Source organism: Nyctibius grandis, chromosome 2 (genome assembly GCF_013368605.1).
Source record: "Nyctibius grandis isolate bNycGra1 chromosome 2, bNycGra1.pri, whole genome shotgun sequence".
Lineage (NCBI taxonomy): Eukaryota > Metazoa > Chordata > Aves > Nyctibiiformes > Nyctibiidae > Nyctibius > Nyctibius grandis.
Genome location: NC_090659.1, coordinates 66,847,487 through 66,866,252, shown reverse-complemented (window position 1 = coordinate 66,866,252; position 18,766 = coordinate 66,847,487). Strand labels below are relative to the sequence as shown.

Sequence of the window (18,766 nt, the reverse complement as noted above, 5' to 3'; positions counted from 1 at the left end):
TCATTACATTTACCTCTTAGTAGCCTTCTTCAGCAGCTTTTTTATTTCATTAGTCTTACAGGTGTGCTTCTCATGGATAACCACAAATGCATTGCAGCCTTCTGGTGGAGGTTCATCAGCTGCAATCTAATATTTCAACAATTATACTCAACCAGAATGCTTTGATTGCACTTCAACTTAAACTCACATCCCTTTGATTAAAATAACTCAACAGCTGCCATTGAGTTGTGTTTCTAATTAAGCCTATTCAAAATTGGGTACATGTGAAAAAAGTAATGGAAAATATTAGAAGATTAAGACCTTATAACCTTTGTGAGATGCAGTCTATCAAATGCAGTCATACTTCAGAAAATGCAAGTCCATTTATGTTCTGTAAAAACAGGGCTGAGAAATCTCCTCCACAAGCTGAAATCACAGCCTGTACTCTTGAGATATTTTTAATTTTAGTTGCTATCAGCAATCATGTTAATGTACAAAGATTAGACTGCTAACCAATAAATCTCAAACAACTAATATCAATTTTTGGTTATCTCTCCTTCCCACCCCCCTGCCTTTTTTTTTTTTTTTAACTCTATTCAGCTATTCCCATGTCAAGTGGGAATAATATGACTGTATGTCAATGACTCTGGATTCACAAGCTGAAAGATAAAAATGAAAAGATATGAGTCTGAGATTATTATATTCCTCCAGAGAACACTTGCAAGAAAACCTAACTTTATTATAGCTTATTACCTTTCAGAAGCATGGATTTCTCACTTTATCTTGAAGGTGGCATTGCTAAAAGGAGGAGGAGCTGTTTTAGGCTAGAGGCACAGTGAATTTATGTCCTCCCACTTTTTCATTAACAAAGCAGGTATTTGACTATTCTATCTTTCAACTTTTCAAATACTAAAATAATGAGAGAGATGAGAAGTCCACTAAATAACAAATATAAATGACTTGAAGCTACAGGATGTTTCCTACTTTGGGACTGAATTCCCATAGAATTATTTAAAGCAATGCAAAAAAACCCCAACAACCTGAGTTTTAGAAATGAACAATTCAAAAAATTCTACCCTGAAAACAATGCTATCCATACAATTAAACATGAACATTTGCTCCTGTCAATACAACCAGCTTATAAAGCATCACCTTTATAAATGGATCATGTTTGATTCCAAATAATGTCAGCATATATTTTACTGAACTGTAATAATGAACATTCTTTACTCTGCAGGCAAAATACCACATAAAATCATGTAACAAATATATCAGATAGTATAGTCACCTGCTGAAACATCTGAACAGTAGGAGAATATGCCCGTATGGAAAGTGCAAACTTCAATAGATTGATTTGCAAATTGGATAAAAATTGTCCAGCTTTCTTCAAGATTAAATTGTAATAGGAATGCTCTGAATCTGTTGAAGAAAAAAAAACAACAAACTTTTAGTATTTAGCCATAAATGATGTGGCATATCTACCTGAGCTACATAATAGACAAATATTATGTTAGCGCTGCTTGGCAGTTCAAAAGTCTTGGATGTTGTCCACTGATAATTGTTCCCTTTACTACCAATTGTAAAGGCCTAATGCAACATAAATACAACAAAAGTGAATGCAATAGCACTAGTTAACGTCTAAATCATTTTCAGCGATATAAAAATCCACTCAAGACAATAATGTCTCTCTGCAGACACATACGGAAAGTCTTGACTAGAGCTTATTCATTTATTTCTATTTGTCAAGCTTATGCTAGCCTTTTAGTGCAAATTTTGAAGGTCACTTACTTTCAACCAGCATTACTTTACAAATAATTTCCTCATGTTTAGTCTTGGAGCACTCCAACCATGCAACTTACATAAATGAAAATCTTCTAAAGGTTACATTCTTTGGGCTACTCTCACATATCCTATTTCTTCCTTAAAGATACATGATAAACAAGAGTATGAGAATGGATGCAACATGTGAAATGGCTTCCCTCCTCCCTGTATATATTGCTTCTCAAGACCAAACTTAGGACTCCAAACAAGAAGGAAAGTGGATGGTGTCTGGGAATGACCGAAGTGATAATAAAGAACATTGGCTGGAAATAATTAACCTTCTTTTCTTCTTATAGAGGCATATTCAAGTGAATATTCTCACACTGTCCTTGGATTGTGAGGCAAAACAGCCTAGTTAGAAAGAGGTTATAATATTGTTTTATCAAGATGTGAAAAGGACCTGTATCTGTCTAAGGAATAACGCTCACCAAAATTTTACATCAGGCTGTATACATTGTACCATATGATATTCTTCAACACAAACAAATTAGAGTCAGAGAACCAAAGCTGTGACCATACCAAGCATTGTGCACCATCCCTGTCCCAGAGGTTGCTCTTCCACAGGAGGAACAACTGAAACATGCATGAAGTAGTCCAGAATTGCCGACTTATGGCCCCTCAAAAAATATATCTACATAGTCAGCATGTATTTCACTTACACTGATAGATACTACCTGGAAACTGCAGTGATTCAAGATCTTTTTCATGTGTACTTCAAATATTCTCCTATAATAGTGAAAATTTGCAGCAAAGGGAAAGTGAGTTGTGGGGAGGAAACATTCTAGCTGTTCAGCTTGAATTTATCTGTGTTCTTAGGTCAACACCTTATTTTAAAGGTGCTCTTGCTGTGAAAGTGGAATGATCATCCCGGTAGGAAACCCCTTTAGCAGTCCAAAGTGGCACCAAATTTTTACACAGTGTGAAAATCATCTCACATGATTTAACTTGCCAGATTTTACTTGCCTCAGTTGCAGTAAATCTCAGAAGTACTCGTATCAAATGACGAGTCCAGCAATCAAAATGCCATTCCCACACCATGGCCTAGGTTCTAGCAAAACATTAGACCACATACAACAGCCCTGCAGGCCATACTTTTGGAAATATCCATTAACTGCTCCCAGCAGTTCTGTATACAGCTTTCATAACTAAGAACTTCCTATCCTCTCACTTTCCTCTTTACAATCCCTAACTTTCTTTTGTTCTTAAAGCTTCTAGGATCTCCTTTCTGCCTTCTCCTCCTCCTTAAAACTCATTATTTAGAAAGGCTGAGTTTGCTGTAATTCACTACAATCTGCATTTCCAGAAAGCTGCCTTCCCATGAATTGTGTATGATCATTACTGTCTAACATTAAATTAAATTAAATGGACGAAAAACCCATCTCTTCTGTGTTTTCTAAACCTACACATAGCCCTGGCAAAACTCACGTGAGATAAACTTGGTTTCACATGTTCGAAGCAGTGAATGTAAAAAATCTGGAAGTCGCAAATACTTCCAGGTTGAAACGTCTTTCAAATTTTCTTCAAATTATCTCCACAAAACTAAAAATTTGATCTGAAATCTCTGCCTCTCCACTCAACAAACAACATCTTATTGAACACAATGAAGAGTTATTAAATATACAATTCTAAACATGCTTCCTCAATAAAATATTTTTACCACAAGTCTTTAAATTCTTTGGCACAAATTCCAGCTGTGCTTTCACTGCTGTATATAAAACAGCTGACATTTGTTCTCTGGAATATGATTAAGATGATGATTTTAATAAGTAAAAAAAAAAGCTAATTTGTCATGTGCCTTCAAAAATAATTGTATAATATATTGACAAGGTTACATTTATCAAATCATGCATCCACTCCGACTACTTCAACTTATATTAACACTGCTGGCTTCATTCAGACTAGAAGATAAATTAATCCACATCAAATGCTATATGATCCACCTAACGCAAAAACATTTTTTTAAAGTTTATTACATACAGAACTATGGTTTCAGTTTTGCAAATTTTTTTCACATAGTATTTGCTCCTTGAAACTTAATAACTACTTGCCCTCCAGGCACATTTTAACACTTCACTCTATGCCAAATAGTAGAAGTCATAATAAATTTCTTAGGATGTTACAGGGAACCATGGAGAAACAGATGTTTCTGGTCATAAAATGCTTCCTGATAGCATATTACCACTAAATTCATTAACAAAGTTGATTTAAAAATAAATAAATGACACAACATGAATAGGATACAGCTCCAGTTTTCAGACATTTGAATGCATGTGTATGAGCTACATATCTGTTAACTTCCATTCTAGCCAAGAGAGACACAGCCTAGCAGCCAACAAAACCCGAAAAGCTATGTAGCTCACTCTAAAGATGCCTAAATTTGTCAGCTGAATAGCTCTCTCAATTCTGTAGCCAAATTGATGAGATTGACTACAACAAGGACTGAACAGCTAGCTGAGCAGACTCATATTTAAACATCGACATTTACTATCCACAATCTACAGCAGTATCTTATAGGCAGATTAAAAATAATTAAACAGAGATGATCACGACGGTCACAAAAGGAAAGTAAAGGTCTATATCACAGCTCCACAGATCCAATGCACATGCAGCACAAAATTAACCTGAATATTTGCCGGTGGTCCACAGGAGAATTCAAAGTACTGAAGCACAGGAGGTAGGGAGAGTAAACATAAGGGATGTAAATAGTCAGAAGAGAACAGGGTGCTGGGATCATTATTTTAAGGGATGGGAATATGGGGAGTGTTCCAACTGCATAGATGTGTATATCTGTATCTATAGATCAGCTAGAGAATTAGAGACCCCAGGTAACAGCAGTTCAAGCAGTCACTGGCCAGTCAAATCCCTATGACATTCAAACAAGATGCCAACAGAGAGGGAATACTTTTTTTATTGCATGATTATTATAGAAGTGCCATGCTGTGAAACTGATGCCTCCTGAATCTTTAAGGTTGATACATACATTAAAAAATACTTATCTAATTTAATTGTGAATAATGTGTGGTCTTCTAGAACACAACAAATAATTTGCATTATTGTTGTTTATATGCAATATACTGTTACATTTTTTTCAAAGAAAATAGTTTCCCTATTAATATCTTTGTGTGGGGTTTTTTAAAAATATATATTTAAGAGGTTGCTTCAGCCCCGAGCTGCTTCCCCCCCACCCCAGACCCAGAGGTTCCCGGCAACGAATCAGGAGAGGAGGGGGCATAGCCAGAGGCACCGTGCGTGATTTAAGCGATTTAAACGCACCACCCCCTGTTGATTGGGTGATTGATTGATTGATCGGGTGATAAAGAGCCTGCTGGAGGGCAGGGAGTAGTCCCTGTCCAGAAGGGAGAGGGAGACTCAGCAGTGCCTGGGTGAGTCAGCAGTGACTGGGTGTGTCCCAGGGCAGGAGAGGCTGCAGTTGTTTGCAGCTCGTTGGGGAGGGCACTGACTCCCTCCCAGTGCACAAGGCGAGGAAGCTGCCAAGGAGCTGTGAACCAGGGGTGTCACCAACAGGTATTTCCCAGCTCAGTGAAAGAACAATGGTATCTACCCGGCGGAAGAAGATCAAAATGGATGTGGGAACCCAGACAGAGTTTCCACAGAAGGAGACAATGGTGCAGGTCGCAGGCTGCAGGGAATGCTACAGCGTCTCTGTGGTGTCAGGGGGCTGTGTGCGCTGTGAGCAGGTAGATGATCTGCTCGGCCGAGCAGCACAGCTGCAAAGCCAGGTTGAAAGGCTTCAAGCTGAAGTAGAAAGGCTTAGGAGCATTCGGGAGGCTGAAATGGAGATAGACTGGTGGAGCCAGGCTCTGCCCTCCCTGCAACAAAAATGGGAGCACCTGCTGGAGAGCTCCCAGGATCGAGGGACAACTGTACTCTGCCCCTCTCAGGTGGAAAACAATAACCTAGAGGAGAGGAGTGAGTGGAGGCAAGCCTATGGCTGTGGCAAAAGGCGAGTGCCCTCCTTGCCTACTTTGCCTCCACAGGTGCCTCTGAGCAATAGATATGAAGCCCTAGTGGAATACAGCCGGTCCAATGGGGATGTGGTGGAGAGGCAACCTATATCAGAGGTCCCACCACAGTCAGAAAAACCTGACAGGCGTATAGCTACCTCCTCCACAAGGAAGAAGAGAAGAGTTTTAGTGGTTGGAGACTCCTTTCTAAAGGGATCTGAGGGCCCAATACGCAGAGCTGACCCCCATCACAGGGAGGTCTGCAGCCTGCCTGGAGCCCAAATCAGGGATATCACCAGGCAACTCCCCAACCTGGTGAAGGCCACAGACTACTACCCCCTGCTGATCTTCCAGACAGGTGGGGAAGAAGCTGCATCCCATAGTCTGAGGGGGATGAAGAAAGACTACAAGGCCCTAGGGCGGTTGGTGAAAGAGTCTGGAGCACAAGTTGTTTTCTCCTCCCTCCTGCCATTTTCAGGTGATGACGTTGTTTGGAATAGTAGGATTCTCTCTATTAATGCCTGGCTACGAGACTGGTGCTACAGGCAGGGCTTTGGGTTCTTTGATAATGGCTGGTTTTATAAGACACCAGGCGTGACGGTAATACATGGGAAAGGTTTATGTCGTAGGGGCAAAAGGGTTCTGGGACAGGAATTAGCAGGGCTCATTCGGAGAGCTTTAGACTAGATTCGAAGGGGGATGGGGTAGTAGCTGGGCTTGCACCACTGGGGCAACGCTCTAGTGTTGAGGTAGACCAGGAGGCCCCCCATCCCCCTGGGGTGAAATCGGTGTGCTCAGCTCGCTCCCTGAAATGCCTGTACACCAATGCACGCAGCATGGGGAATAAACAGGAGGAGTTGGAAATCCGTGTTCGGTCGGGGGGCTATGATCTAGTGGCAATTACAGAGACTTGGTGGGACGCCTCGCATGACTGGAATGTGGTCATGGATGGCTATGTCCTGTTCAGGAAAGACAGGCCGCTAAGGAGAGGTGGTGGAGTTGCTCTTTATGTGAGTGAGCAGCTAGAATGTATTGAGTTCTGTCCAGGGGCGGATCAGGAGCGAGTTGAGAGTTTGTGGGTGCGAATTAAGGGGCAGGCTGGCAGGGGTGATACTGTTGTGGGTGTCTATTACAGGCCACCGGATCAGGGTGAGGAGGGTGATGAGGCCTTCTACAGGCAGCTGAGAGCAGTCTCGCAATTACAGGGCCTGGTTCTTGTGGGGGATTTCAACTACCCTGATATTTGCTGGGAGGCCTACTCAGCCAGCCATCCTCAGTCCAGGAGGTTCCTCCAGTGCATTGATGATAACTTTCTGATGCAAATGGTGGATGAGCCAACTAGGAGAGGAGCGCTGCTGGATCTTATCCTTACTAACAAGGAGGGTCTGGTTGAAGAGGTGAAGGTTGAGGGCAGCCTTGGTTGTAGCGACCATGAGATGGTAGAGTTCAGGATCTCATGTGGCAGGAACAGAATAGCTAGCAGAATCGCAACCCTGGACTTCAGGAGGGCCAACTTTGGCCTTTTCAAGCAATTGCTAGGGGAAATCCCATGGGACAGGGTACTAGAAGGTAAGGGGGCCCAAGATAGTTGGTTAGCATTCAAGGACTGCTTCTTCCGAGCTCAAGATCAGAGCATCCCAACAGGTAGGAAGTCAAGGAAGGGTACCAGGAGACCTGCATGGTTAAACAGGGAACTGCTGGGCAAACTCAAGTGGAAGAAGAGGGTGTACAGATCATGGAAGGTGGGGCTGGCCACTTAGGAGGAATAGAAGTCTGTTGTCAGAGGATGTAGGGAGGCAACTAGGAAAGCTAAGGCCTCCTTGGAATTAAACCTTGCAAGAGAGGTCAAGGACAGCAGAAAGGGCTTCTTCAAATACATTGCAGGTAAAGCCAACACTAGAGGCAATGTAGGCCCACTGATGAATGAGGTGGGGGCCCTGGAGACAGAGGATAAAAAGAAGGCGGAGTTACTGAATGCCTTCTTTGCCTCTGTCTATACTGCTGGAGGCTGTCCTGAGGAGCCCCGGACCCCTGAGGCCTCAGAAGAAGTCAGGATAGAGGAGGAATCTGTCTTGGTTGATGAGGGCTGGGTCAGGGACCAATTAAGCAACCTGGACGTCCATAAATCCATGGGCCCTGATGGGATGCATCCGATCCCATCGGGTGCTGAGCGAGCTGGCGGAAGTCATTGCTAGGCCACTCTCCATCATCTTTGCTAAGTCGTGGGCAACGGGAGAGGTGCCTGAGGACTGGAGGAAAGCGAATGTCACTCCAGTTTTCAAAAAGGGCAAGAAGGAGGACCCGGGGAACTATAGACCGGTCAGTCTCACCTCCATCCCCGGAAAGGTGATGGAACAACTTGTCCTTGGTGCTGTCTCTAGGCACATCAAGGATAGGGGGATCATTAGGGGCACTCAGCATGGCTTCACCAAGGGGAAGTCATGCTCAACCAACTTGATAGCCTTTTATGAGGACGTAACCCAGTGGATAGATGATGGTAAAACTGTGGATGTGGTCTATCTCGATTTCAGTAAAGCGGTTGACACGGTCTCCCACAGCATCCTTGCAGCTAAACTGAGGAAGTGTGGTCTGGATGATCGGGTAGTGAGGTGGATTGTGAACTGGCTGAAGGAAAGAAGCCAGAGAGTGGTGATCAATGGGACAAAGTCCAGTTGGAGGTCTGTGTCTAGCGGAGTCCTGCAAGGGTCGGTTCTGGGACCAGTTCTAGTCAATATATTCATTAATGACTTGGATGAGGGATTAGAGTGCGCTGTCAGCAAGTTCGCTGATGACACAAAACTGGGAGGAGTGGCTGAGATGCCGGAAGGCTGCGCAGCCATTCAGAGAGACCTGGACAGGCTGGAGAGTTGGGCGGGGAGAAACTTAATGAAATATAACAAGGGCAAGTGTAGAGTCCTGCATCTGGGCAAGAACAACCCCATGTACCAGTACAAGTTGGGGGCAGACCTGTTGGAGACCAGCGTAGGGGAAAGGGACCTGGGTGTCCTAGTGGACAGCAGGATGACCATGAGCCAGCAGTGTGCCCTTGTGGCCAAGAAGGCCAATGGCATCCCGGGGGGTATTAGAAGGGGTGTGGTTAGCAGGTCAAGAGAGGTTCTCCTCCCCTTCTACTCTGCCCTGGTGAGGCTGCATCTGGAATATTGTGTCCGGTTCTGGGACCCTCAGTTCAAGAAGGACAGGGAACTGCTAGAGAGAGTCCAGCGCAGAGCCACAAAGATGATTAAGGGAGTGGAACATCTCCCTTATGAGGAGAGGCTGAGGGAGCTGGGTCTCTTTAGCTTAGAGAAGAGGAGACTGAGGGGTGACCTCATTAATGTTTATAAATATGGAAAGGGCAAGTGTCATGAGGATGGAGCCAGGCTCTCCTCAGTGACATCCCTTGACAGGACAAGGGGCAATGGGTGCAAGCTGGAACACAGGAGGTTCCACATAAATATGAGGAAAAACTTCTTTACGGTGAGGGTGACCGAACACTGGAACAGGCTGCCCAGAGAGGTTGTGGAGTCTCCTTCTCTGGAGACATTCAAAACCCGCCTGGACGCGTTCCTGTGTGATATGATCTAGGTAATCCTGCTCCGGCAGGGGGATTGGACTAGATGATCTTTCGAGGTCCCTTCCAATACCTAACATTCTGTGATTCTGTGTTGCTGAAAATTCAATACATAAACTGAACCACTTGGGAAGACAGTAACACTCAAGCTATAATTAGTCAGCAGGGAACTGGCTACTTACTTTCACTCTGTGTTCCTAAATTAACCTTTTGAGATATAAAAGCAGCAGCAAGTTTTAAGTGCAGTCTTCAGTGTTTTGTAACTGCTGTTTTTGATATTAAATTTTTGCAGCTTTGATTTCTTTATAACATACATGCAGCACAAAATAGCATCACCTGCATTTCCAAATCTCCCACAAGCCTGGCAAGTATGTTGCGTATTAAATAGACATACACAATGTTGTTGGTGCTACCTGAAGTGAAGACCTCACTTTCATTTAATATAGTGTATCCCATCATTAACTTTTTCATGTTTTTCATAGTGTATAATCTCAATGATGTCCAAGTTGATTTGAGTTCATATTAAAGAAAATATTAAAGCAACCAAATACATCACCAGACTAAATGCTTTACCAAATTCCATGTACATTGTTCCTAGCAAATCCATTAAATTGCTACATATATCACAGCTAAACAGACCATTACTATACTTAATTTGCTAAGGGTGAATATTTATAAATGAGCAAGTTAATATATGTTGATTTGATTATTCTAAATTTAAAACAACAAGTTTTGGGAACTGATAAGCAACGGATTGGAAATCATCCAAGGGCTGATTTAAAAGAAAAAAAAAAGCCACCATATTTGATTTTTTAAGTTGCCTTTTAGCTTTAATACTTCATGACTCTTCTGCAATACTCAACAGTAGGTTGGGATACAAATCTATCATCCAATTCACCTATAAACCCAGTTTTTCAGCTTCAAATCTAGTAATTCTTTACCTTCTATGAAAATATTTCTATTTAAAAACAATGCTTTTATTTCCCAGTTATCCATCCTATCTACTCTTGATATCATCCAGAGCAGAACTGAAAAGTCAGTCACCCCAACCAATCCTTTTTAAGCCAGATCCTTTAATTTGCTCAAGTAGTTATGATTACTTCACCCTTAACACATCATGAACATCCCTCTACATCAATGTGTCTTGACATGCAACAGCTAAGATGGAGCCCATTCCACACCACCCAGAGAACCAACTTCTCCTCAGAGGTATACTATTACACACCTCTCAGTAGCTGTGCCACTCCAGTATTCTTTGCTCTAGCTGATTTTATTGTAGATGTCTAATGCAGACTTCCCTACTGAAAGTGGCTTAACTATTGCTGAATATATGTGATGCTCGTAATACTTCTATTTCATACTTAGTATGTTGACTTCAGTAAGATGCTTTTAAGTTGGAAGAATCAATATTGATGTGATTTTGTCATTAAATAACCACCATCTTTTCCTCTAAAACTGAATCTTCCTTCTCATGCTGTTCATAAAGAGCATTGGTTTCCTTGTATAATACTACCCCAACTATGAACTGACTTTTAGGAAAACCACTTGGTGCTAGAACTTCAAATTTTCCTGTACTATAAACACAGGAGTTTGTTTGCTGTAATGATAAATACACACATCAATTGCTTAATATGCTTAATTAAAGTAATATTTTAGCACATTCTGAAGATTCCCCGCTACCAGCATCTAATACTTCATTGGCAAGATAGGCCATGCAGATCATCCTACTGGTAATTTATGTATGCTCGGAGTTTATCCAGGTGAAGCTGGTAACAGCTAATTTCAACAGACATCTGTTTCACCAATAATAACACTAAAGCTTCAAATTCCTTGGAAAGTTGGTCCAAGCAAGTAGTGGCTGATAAAAAACCACGATACAGGGTTTTTTGTTCTGACCTCACACCATCCCCAGTTTTCATCATCTCAGAGTAATTTTTGGGTTTTTCTTTTACCTCTCCAGTTGATATCCCACAACTATAATCACAGTTCTTTGTACATGTTCTGCTTCTACTATATCTTTTCTAAGGAAATTAAGAAGAAAATACAGGGAGACAGTAAAGTAGAACATCATGCTTTACTCAACACAAAAGTGCATCATGGAATCATAAGCAGCAGTGTTGTTTACCATGTGGCTCCCTGTTCCTTTCCTAGTAATTTTTTAAGTCTATCGTCTGCTTTGGGCATTGCTGAGCACTCTTCTCACTGACCTATCCACATGACAGCACAATCTCTTTTTGACTTGTATTCAGTCAGTCACAATTGTTGAAGCATGTTGTTTCTTTAAGTTCTCCCTCCCATATACAGCGTTTTTCACATAACAAGGATTCATTTCCGTCATCTCACTGTCATTTCCTGCATGATCTTTCTACAATTTGTTAGCTTCTGACTATTAACCTAACATCCAATTGTCACGGTTTAAAGCTGGGCTGGCTATTAAACCTGTGGCAGATGCCCTCTGTTATCCCCCCCCCTCCCCCCAGAGGGAAAGGGAAAAGGGAGAGAGACTTCTGGGTTGGAAAATTAAAACAGTTTTAATAAACTATAATAATGAAAAAAAAGTATAATAATAATAATAGAAATAATCAAATATATACATATATATACACAAAACCAAGATTGAGCTCCCCTGAAGTCAGCCACGTCACCACCGGCACTGCAGGGCAGGCTCCGGGAAGGCCCAGCCTGGGCCTAGCGATGGTCGAGAGCTGGATTCAGGGATGCACGGATCGGGATCGGGGGCAGCAGGAAAACAGACGGAGTCCTCCTTGGACACCGGCCATAGCAGAAAGAGAGCGAGACCCTCGTGATCCCCCTGCTTTATACTGAGAATGACGTGTGTGGGATGGAATACCCTCGTTGGTCAATTTTGGGTCACCTGCCTTGTCCGCTCCCCCCTGCAGCTGCGACCCCCCTTCGGCTCTTCACTCGTAAGCAGTGAGGAATTCAGCAGTGACCTTGGTTTCTCTCAAGAACAAGTACAGCAAGAGCCTTTCTGCACAACATCCCTACCGGTGCCTCAGTGATAACTACAAACTTCGAGCGTTATCAGTCCTGGAAGCAGACACTGTCTGCAAAAACATGCAGTTAGTTTCAGAAAGTGCAGTTACTTAGAGGAGACTTAGCTGAAAGCAAAAATCACCGAAAGGAAAATCGGCCTGGTTTAGGCCAAACCAGGACACCAATTTACGTGAAGTCTCTCCTAGTGGTACTGTTAGGTCCTCACACTCATGCCTAAAGAGCTGTACTAATCTAAAGTAGAGAGCAAAACAAAATAGCCTCACTTTGTTTTGAAGCTTTTTTCACCTTGTTCATCTATTGACCTACCAAGTAGGTCTAACAGTGACCAACCTGTTGTAAAGCCTGGTAGGTTCCCACATTTTTCATTGACCATGACCATGGTAATTTCTAATAAACTGCTCTCCAAGGTATGTTCTGGGGTGGCTCACTTTTATGCTTCATTTACTGGATTTTATGCTTTGTTCTTCTCTCCAAACAACTTAATATTCTTCTACCTAATCATGCAATGTTTTTTAATCCTATTTTGACAGGGATAAACATTTATTCTAGAACACCAGTGTTGCTGCTAGAAAACAGTTTCTATGCCATCTATAAGTATTAAATCTTTTTTAGTCTTTCTTTCCATTTTTTCCTTTAGCTAGCATTCACATTTTAGTTATTTGTGGGATTCTCTCCCCTACAAACTTCCATCTAACACAAAACATGAAGCCTGAATATCCTATAAGCTCTTGCTGAGTCATGTAAGAAGGTAGGGATTTTTAATCTTTACACTTCTGTTTGATGTTGTAACAGTTCAGTCCACCTCATCTTCCTTGCTTTCAGAACTCCTCTACAGCTAGAGCTCTCGGGGAAAATATGCGACAACTTTCTGAAAGAAAACTACCTAGTAAGCAACAGCGGAAGAGTTAGGCTTTACCTTACGAGAACTAGTTAATGTGTTAGCCCGATGTTTAAAAGTCAAGCACAGTGCAAGATAATACACTAAAACTAGCATGCTCTTTAACTTACCTCCTTGCTTATAAACTGTTAATTCTCGTACAGTTTCCAAGAACTGCCAAAACTTCTCATTACCATCTTCCGCAATAAATTCACTGTTTAAAAATAAAAACAAATTGTCCATAGGTTGACTTTGTCCAAAGATGTACCACAGTAAAAATCTTCAGTTGTTTAAAATAACAAAAACCCAGCAACAACCAAGCGTTAAGTATTCAATGACCATGTAACATCTCTGTAGCATAAAACACTGAACAGTGGTATATTTTGTTTAGAAGAAATTTTGAACAAAATACTACCAATCTGAACTCAACAATCAGAGCTGTAAAGCAAGCAGACTATTCTCTGATACAGAAAGAAACACAATTTTTCACTTTATTTTTCCACACGTATTCCAATATACAGTTATAAATAAAATCAACTCAGCACACAAATTTTATTTAATAGTGGCTAAATAAACAAATAAGAACACACACTCTGCCAGGTTATAGTTTTTAATTAAATTACGTGCTTTTATCAATGACAAAGTCTACTTTGCTATGCAGTGGACGTCTCCAATCTCTAGAACACTTTCAGAGATGGGTTAATCCTTACAAAGCATAAAAGGCATGGTTTGCTTTATTCTAAATACCATTCTTCCATTTACTGGTAACACTTTTTAGCTTTGTGGTTTTTCCTAAGGGAACATTAGTTGCCTTTTCTTCCCCCCCTTCTGTCTGCCAAAAGGAGCTACTTGCTAGCATGAGTGTATTGTTTTCTAATCTTTACTTTGGAAGTTTGCCACTCCTTTGATTAGAGGCTTGCAATTCTCCCTTTCATGGGAGTTCTCCAAACTGCAGCAAAAAAGTTTAAAAACAAAACAAAGACTTAAACTAAACTGGCAGGGGAGCGACAAACACATAAGACTGGAAAACATTTTCACTTCTTATTTTGAAATTATGATTACAAATTCACAATACTTTTTTTTTTTTAAAAAAAAACATGTTCTACTACTACAGCTTCAAATCTTCACTAATATCTTTATACATAATTATTTAATTAATGAGTGAAGTAAACTAATTGGAGTGACAGATAAAGAGACACTGTTACTCAGTGGAAGGGAGGGACTGGGTAGATTGGCCCATTGCATCTCCTCAACCTAACCCGCAGAACATCTCAGTAGGTTAAATACCAAGCAATTTAAAGAGCACACTTAAAACGCAGGAAAGCCTGTCAGCACTACCCACAACATTTTACAAAGGGAGAAAACAGTTTAGCCTTATGCCAAAGGAGCACTTTAACACACCCTCTGATAGAGGAAGAGAGGAGAGAAACGCAGCTGTCCCTTCCTGACAGCCCACCTTCCCTCTCAGCCCGCGCTGCGGAGAGAAGAAGGGAGCCCTCCCCTCCTCCTGCCCCCTCAGCGAGGCGCCCCCGCCCCCCGGAGACAGCCGGGGGAGGCAGCGCCGCTGCTGCTCCCCTTCCCCGGCCTAACGGCCCCGCGCGGCAGCCGAGGAGGGCGGCAGGGGAAGGAGGAGGCTGCACGCACCTCGCCTCCAGCAGCAGCGGGGTCGCCGGCCACTTCGCCGCCAGCCGGGCCGTCACGACCTGGGAGGAGGCTGGAGCCCTGCCGCAGGGGCACGGCTGGGCACACAGGAGGGCAAGGACGAGGGCAGGCAGCAGCGGCCTGCCCGCCATGAGGAGCAAGGGGCGGTGAGGGGCGCTCAGAGGTACCGCCACCCCACACGGCTCCCACGGCTCCCGCAGCCCCCTCAGCCTCGCGTGCGCACCCCCGCCCACAGAGCCTCTGCCTTGCTCCTACTGGCTGTGCTACGCCCTCGCGACTGGGCTATTGGTCAGCCCAGAGACCAATCAGGGGCTGACGCCGAATAAATAGCGGGGCTATCCAGGCCCGCGCTGACACGCGGCGCTGGGGGCGGAGCGCGGGCGGGTCGCTGTGTGGTAAGGGGGCAGCACGGCTCGTGCCCCCACGCAGGCGTAGTTAGCGCCGCCTGCCTTGGGCGGCGCCTTGTCAGGGCCGTGCGGGGGGCGGGCAGTCACTCTGCTGGCGGCGGCGCGTTCCTGTTATTTTCTTAATTCTCGGGTCGCTTTATAAGCGTGAGTGTTGCGTGAGGTGTCTTTACGTTTCCAGCTGTGGGGCTCTGCCGTCGCCGCTGAGTGGTGTGCTCCGTTAGGTGGGCGCTGGGGGTCGCAGCGGGACAGGGCGGTGTGTTCCCGGAGCCAGGACAGCAGCTGCCTTCCCTGCCGCTGCCCAAACCTCCCAGGGCCTCTCCTTGTGCTCACTCGTAAACGGTTGTTCTCCCTCAGCCTTCACCAGGCTAAAAATAGTAGATAAGATCTTACTAAGTGTCAGCAGCTTCATACAGAATATATATATATTCATTTATAGTGGTTGCTGGAAGGGGGAAGTACTTAATTTTTTCCTCCCTCAAAGTGAAAGTTTTCCAAACCGATTTTTATTTTGAGATGTGTTCTGTTTCCTACCTACACAATTTTTTTCCTCAATAAACAGGAGCTTCACTGGAACTGCATCTCCACCTTCTACCTAACTTACCTTACAATTTTCAGGCTTGTGGTCTCTTAATTTCTTTTTTTGTCTGTTTTTGAAATGTCAGTAGTTAATTCCATTTCTTCAACATAGCTGCTACACTTCCTTAGTTTTTCCCCAGCAGTATAGCAAAACTAAAAGAGTCTGGTTGTGGGTGCTTCTGGAGCAGTATCGTGGGACGTGAATGCAGAGCAGCTCAGAGTAGTTGTTTATTGGAGGAAGAATCCTTCAGCTGTATTAAAAATAGGGGGTATTGTCTTTTCTAAAACATGACACATGGAACTTGAAGCTGAAAGCTGGAACGTATTACTGCTGCATATGCCTTAATTTATTTTGCTCACAATCATCTCCTGACCGCTTAAAGCTGCTGTGTGGATGGGAAGAGCCAGTTAGGGCACTAGTTTAGGGAGCAGGATGTGGATTGTATAGTTTGGTTTTTAGTGCTTGGGACTGGTCAGTATAACATCGTATGTACAAACAAAAGGAATCTGTTTGCCAGGTGTTCTCAAACGATGGTACAGAAACTCTGCCCAAACAAAATGCTTGTACTTAACATGCTGCTGGGTCTTTATCACCTGAAATTATGATAAAGACATCCCTGAGGGTTGTTCATATGTAATTTCAGTCTGAGGCCTTTGTGTTTTATCTTTTTTGGACTTACTCTCACAAATTTGTGCTGTTATAAGACCTCGGATAATTTTCAGGTACCACTGTGACCCATTAGTGATGCCAACTTTAATGTAAATCAGTTGATTTAAGTTAACCTTACCCTAAGACTGGTAGTGCTGCCTTCATATACCTCTGTAGAAATAATGAAAACCACAGGAGTATTTCTCTTGGTTCATGTGTGTGCTAGTTTTGGCTGCGATAGAGTTAAATTTCTTCATAGTATCTAGTGTGGGGCTATATTTTGGATTTGTGCTGAAAACAGTGTTGACAACACAGAGATGTTTTAGCTATTACTGAGCGGTGCTTGCACAGCATCAAGGCCTTTTCTGCTTCTCACACCACCCCACCAGCGAGCAGGCTGGGGGTGCACAAGAAGTTGGGAGGGGACACAGCCGGGACAGCTGACCCCAACTGACCAAAGGGACATTCCACACCATATGACATTGTGCTCAGCATATAAAGCTGGGGGAAGAAGAAGGAAGGGGGGGACGTTCGGAGTTACAGCGTTTGTATTCTAAAGTAACCATTACACGTGATGGAGCTCTGCTTTCCTGGAGATGGCTGAACACCTGCCTGCCCCTGGGAAGTAGTGAATTAATTCCTTGTTTTGCTTTGCTTGTGCATGTGGCTTTTGCTTTACCTATTAAACTGTCTTTATCTCAACCCATGAGTTTTCTCACTTTTACCCTTCCAATTCTCTCCCCCATCCCATGCTGGGGAGTGAGCAAGCAGCTGTGTGGGGCTTAGTTGCTGTCTGGAGTTAAACCATGGCAACATGTAAAGCCGTTAGACATAACAAAATTCAGCATCTTTTACATGGAGGAAGGCTGTGATGTACTGTCTAAACATCTTTCTTCTTTCATATTGACAGTTCAGAAGCTGCTGCTGCCAACAGGGATGGCATGGCCAGAGTACTGTACGGATGAGAAAGTTTGGGCCCCTTGTGTTTCTCTGCTAATAACCCATGTATGTGGCCAAACTCTTGCATCCATAGAAGGTAAACACACATGCGATCAACTGATAAAAGACACTTCCACCACTCCCTAGCAAAGTTCAAAATGCATTTGATGGACTTAGTAGAACTCACACTACACTTGTTCTTTAACAGAATAGGCTGTGTAGCTTTATAGTGACCATCTACCAAAAAAAACCCAACCCCAACAATCCTCCTATGGTTAAAGGAGTTACTAACAAGTTGCTTTTTGCTGTTTCTTCAGCCAAAACTGAAATTTACTAAGCATGTTCCCCATGTATATAGATTTACCACGCATTTTTCATAACTCCATGTGGTACTACATATTTGTGATGATGGATGCATCTACCTTACCCTAGCCTATCAATTGCTTTTCTATATAAAGTTACTATGTTACATTTTGGTTTATATTGCTATTGAAGAGGCTGCTATTGTTTCTTAAATGTGAACTCATAACAGCTTGTACTTGTTTCATCTTGAGCTGTGGCAATTTACAATTTGCCATACAAAAAGATAAATAACATTTGTTGGCACTGGCTATGGAAATACAACTAGCTTTGAATTCAGTGGAAAGATAAAGTGGTAGCTCTGAATCAAAGGTCAGATAATTAGTCTGTGGTGAACTACAGAAAATAGTCAGTGCAATTTTTCTCTTGAGGAAAGACCCTTTCTGCTTAAAGTCAGAGATCTCCATTAGGCAGAAAGAATCTCCCTGCTGAGACATCTCTCTCTCTCCCATTTAGAATTATTGTTTTATTAGATGCCTAAAATTTAGGATCATTGATAGGCTAAATGAAGTTGGAAGGGACCTAAGGAGGTCTCTAGTCCAACCTCCTGCTCAGAGCAGGGTCGGCTCTGAGGTCCACTCAAGTCTTGAAAAAAATCCAAGGCTGGCACCTGCACAGCCTCTCTGGGGAACCTGATCCATTGCTTAAGCTGTACTTCTGATTGCTCCTCGGAAAGAAATACAGTGTTGTAGCAGAACATTACCTTCCTTATAAAAGCTTTTGCACATTTATCCATCTTCCCATTGCTTTGATACCTTAGCTACATTCTAGCCACAAAGAGCCAACACACACTTTTAAAGAATCTATTTTTTTATTTTTTTATTTGGACAAAGGCAGATTTTAACCTTCTAAGCAGTGTGCAAACCTAGAAGATTGAGAGCAGACTTAATCTTCATTTCTACAGCAGAATGTTATGTAATTAAGTATTCCAAATGACACATG

General features: G+C 42.8%; 1 protein-coding gene across 3 annotated transcripts in view; it reads right to left on the bottom strand.

The window, feature by feature from the left end:
- Positions 1-15,073, bottom strand: part of UGGT2 (UDP-glucose glycoprotein glucosyltransferase 2) — a 99,414-nt gene extending 84,341 nt beyond the window's left edge. For all 3 annotated transcript variants that reach the window (XM_068420445.1, XM_068420455.1, XM_068420463.1), the window contains exons 1-4: positions 14,876-15,073; positions 13,363-13,445; positions 1,268-1,398; positions 14-126 (exon numbers count right to left, since the gene is read on the bottom strand). In XM_068420445.1, coding sequence (XP_068276546.1) covers positions 14-126; positions 1,268-1,398; positions 13,363-13,445; positions 14,876-15,024 — 476 coding nt within the window. In that variant the 5' untranslated portion in view covers positions 15,025-15,073. The remainder of the gene's footprint in view (positions 1-13; positions 127-1,267; positions 1,399-13,362; positions 13,446-14,875) is intronic.
- Positions 15,074-18,766: the final 3,693 nt, after the last annotated feature.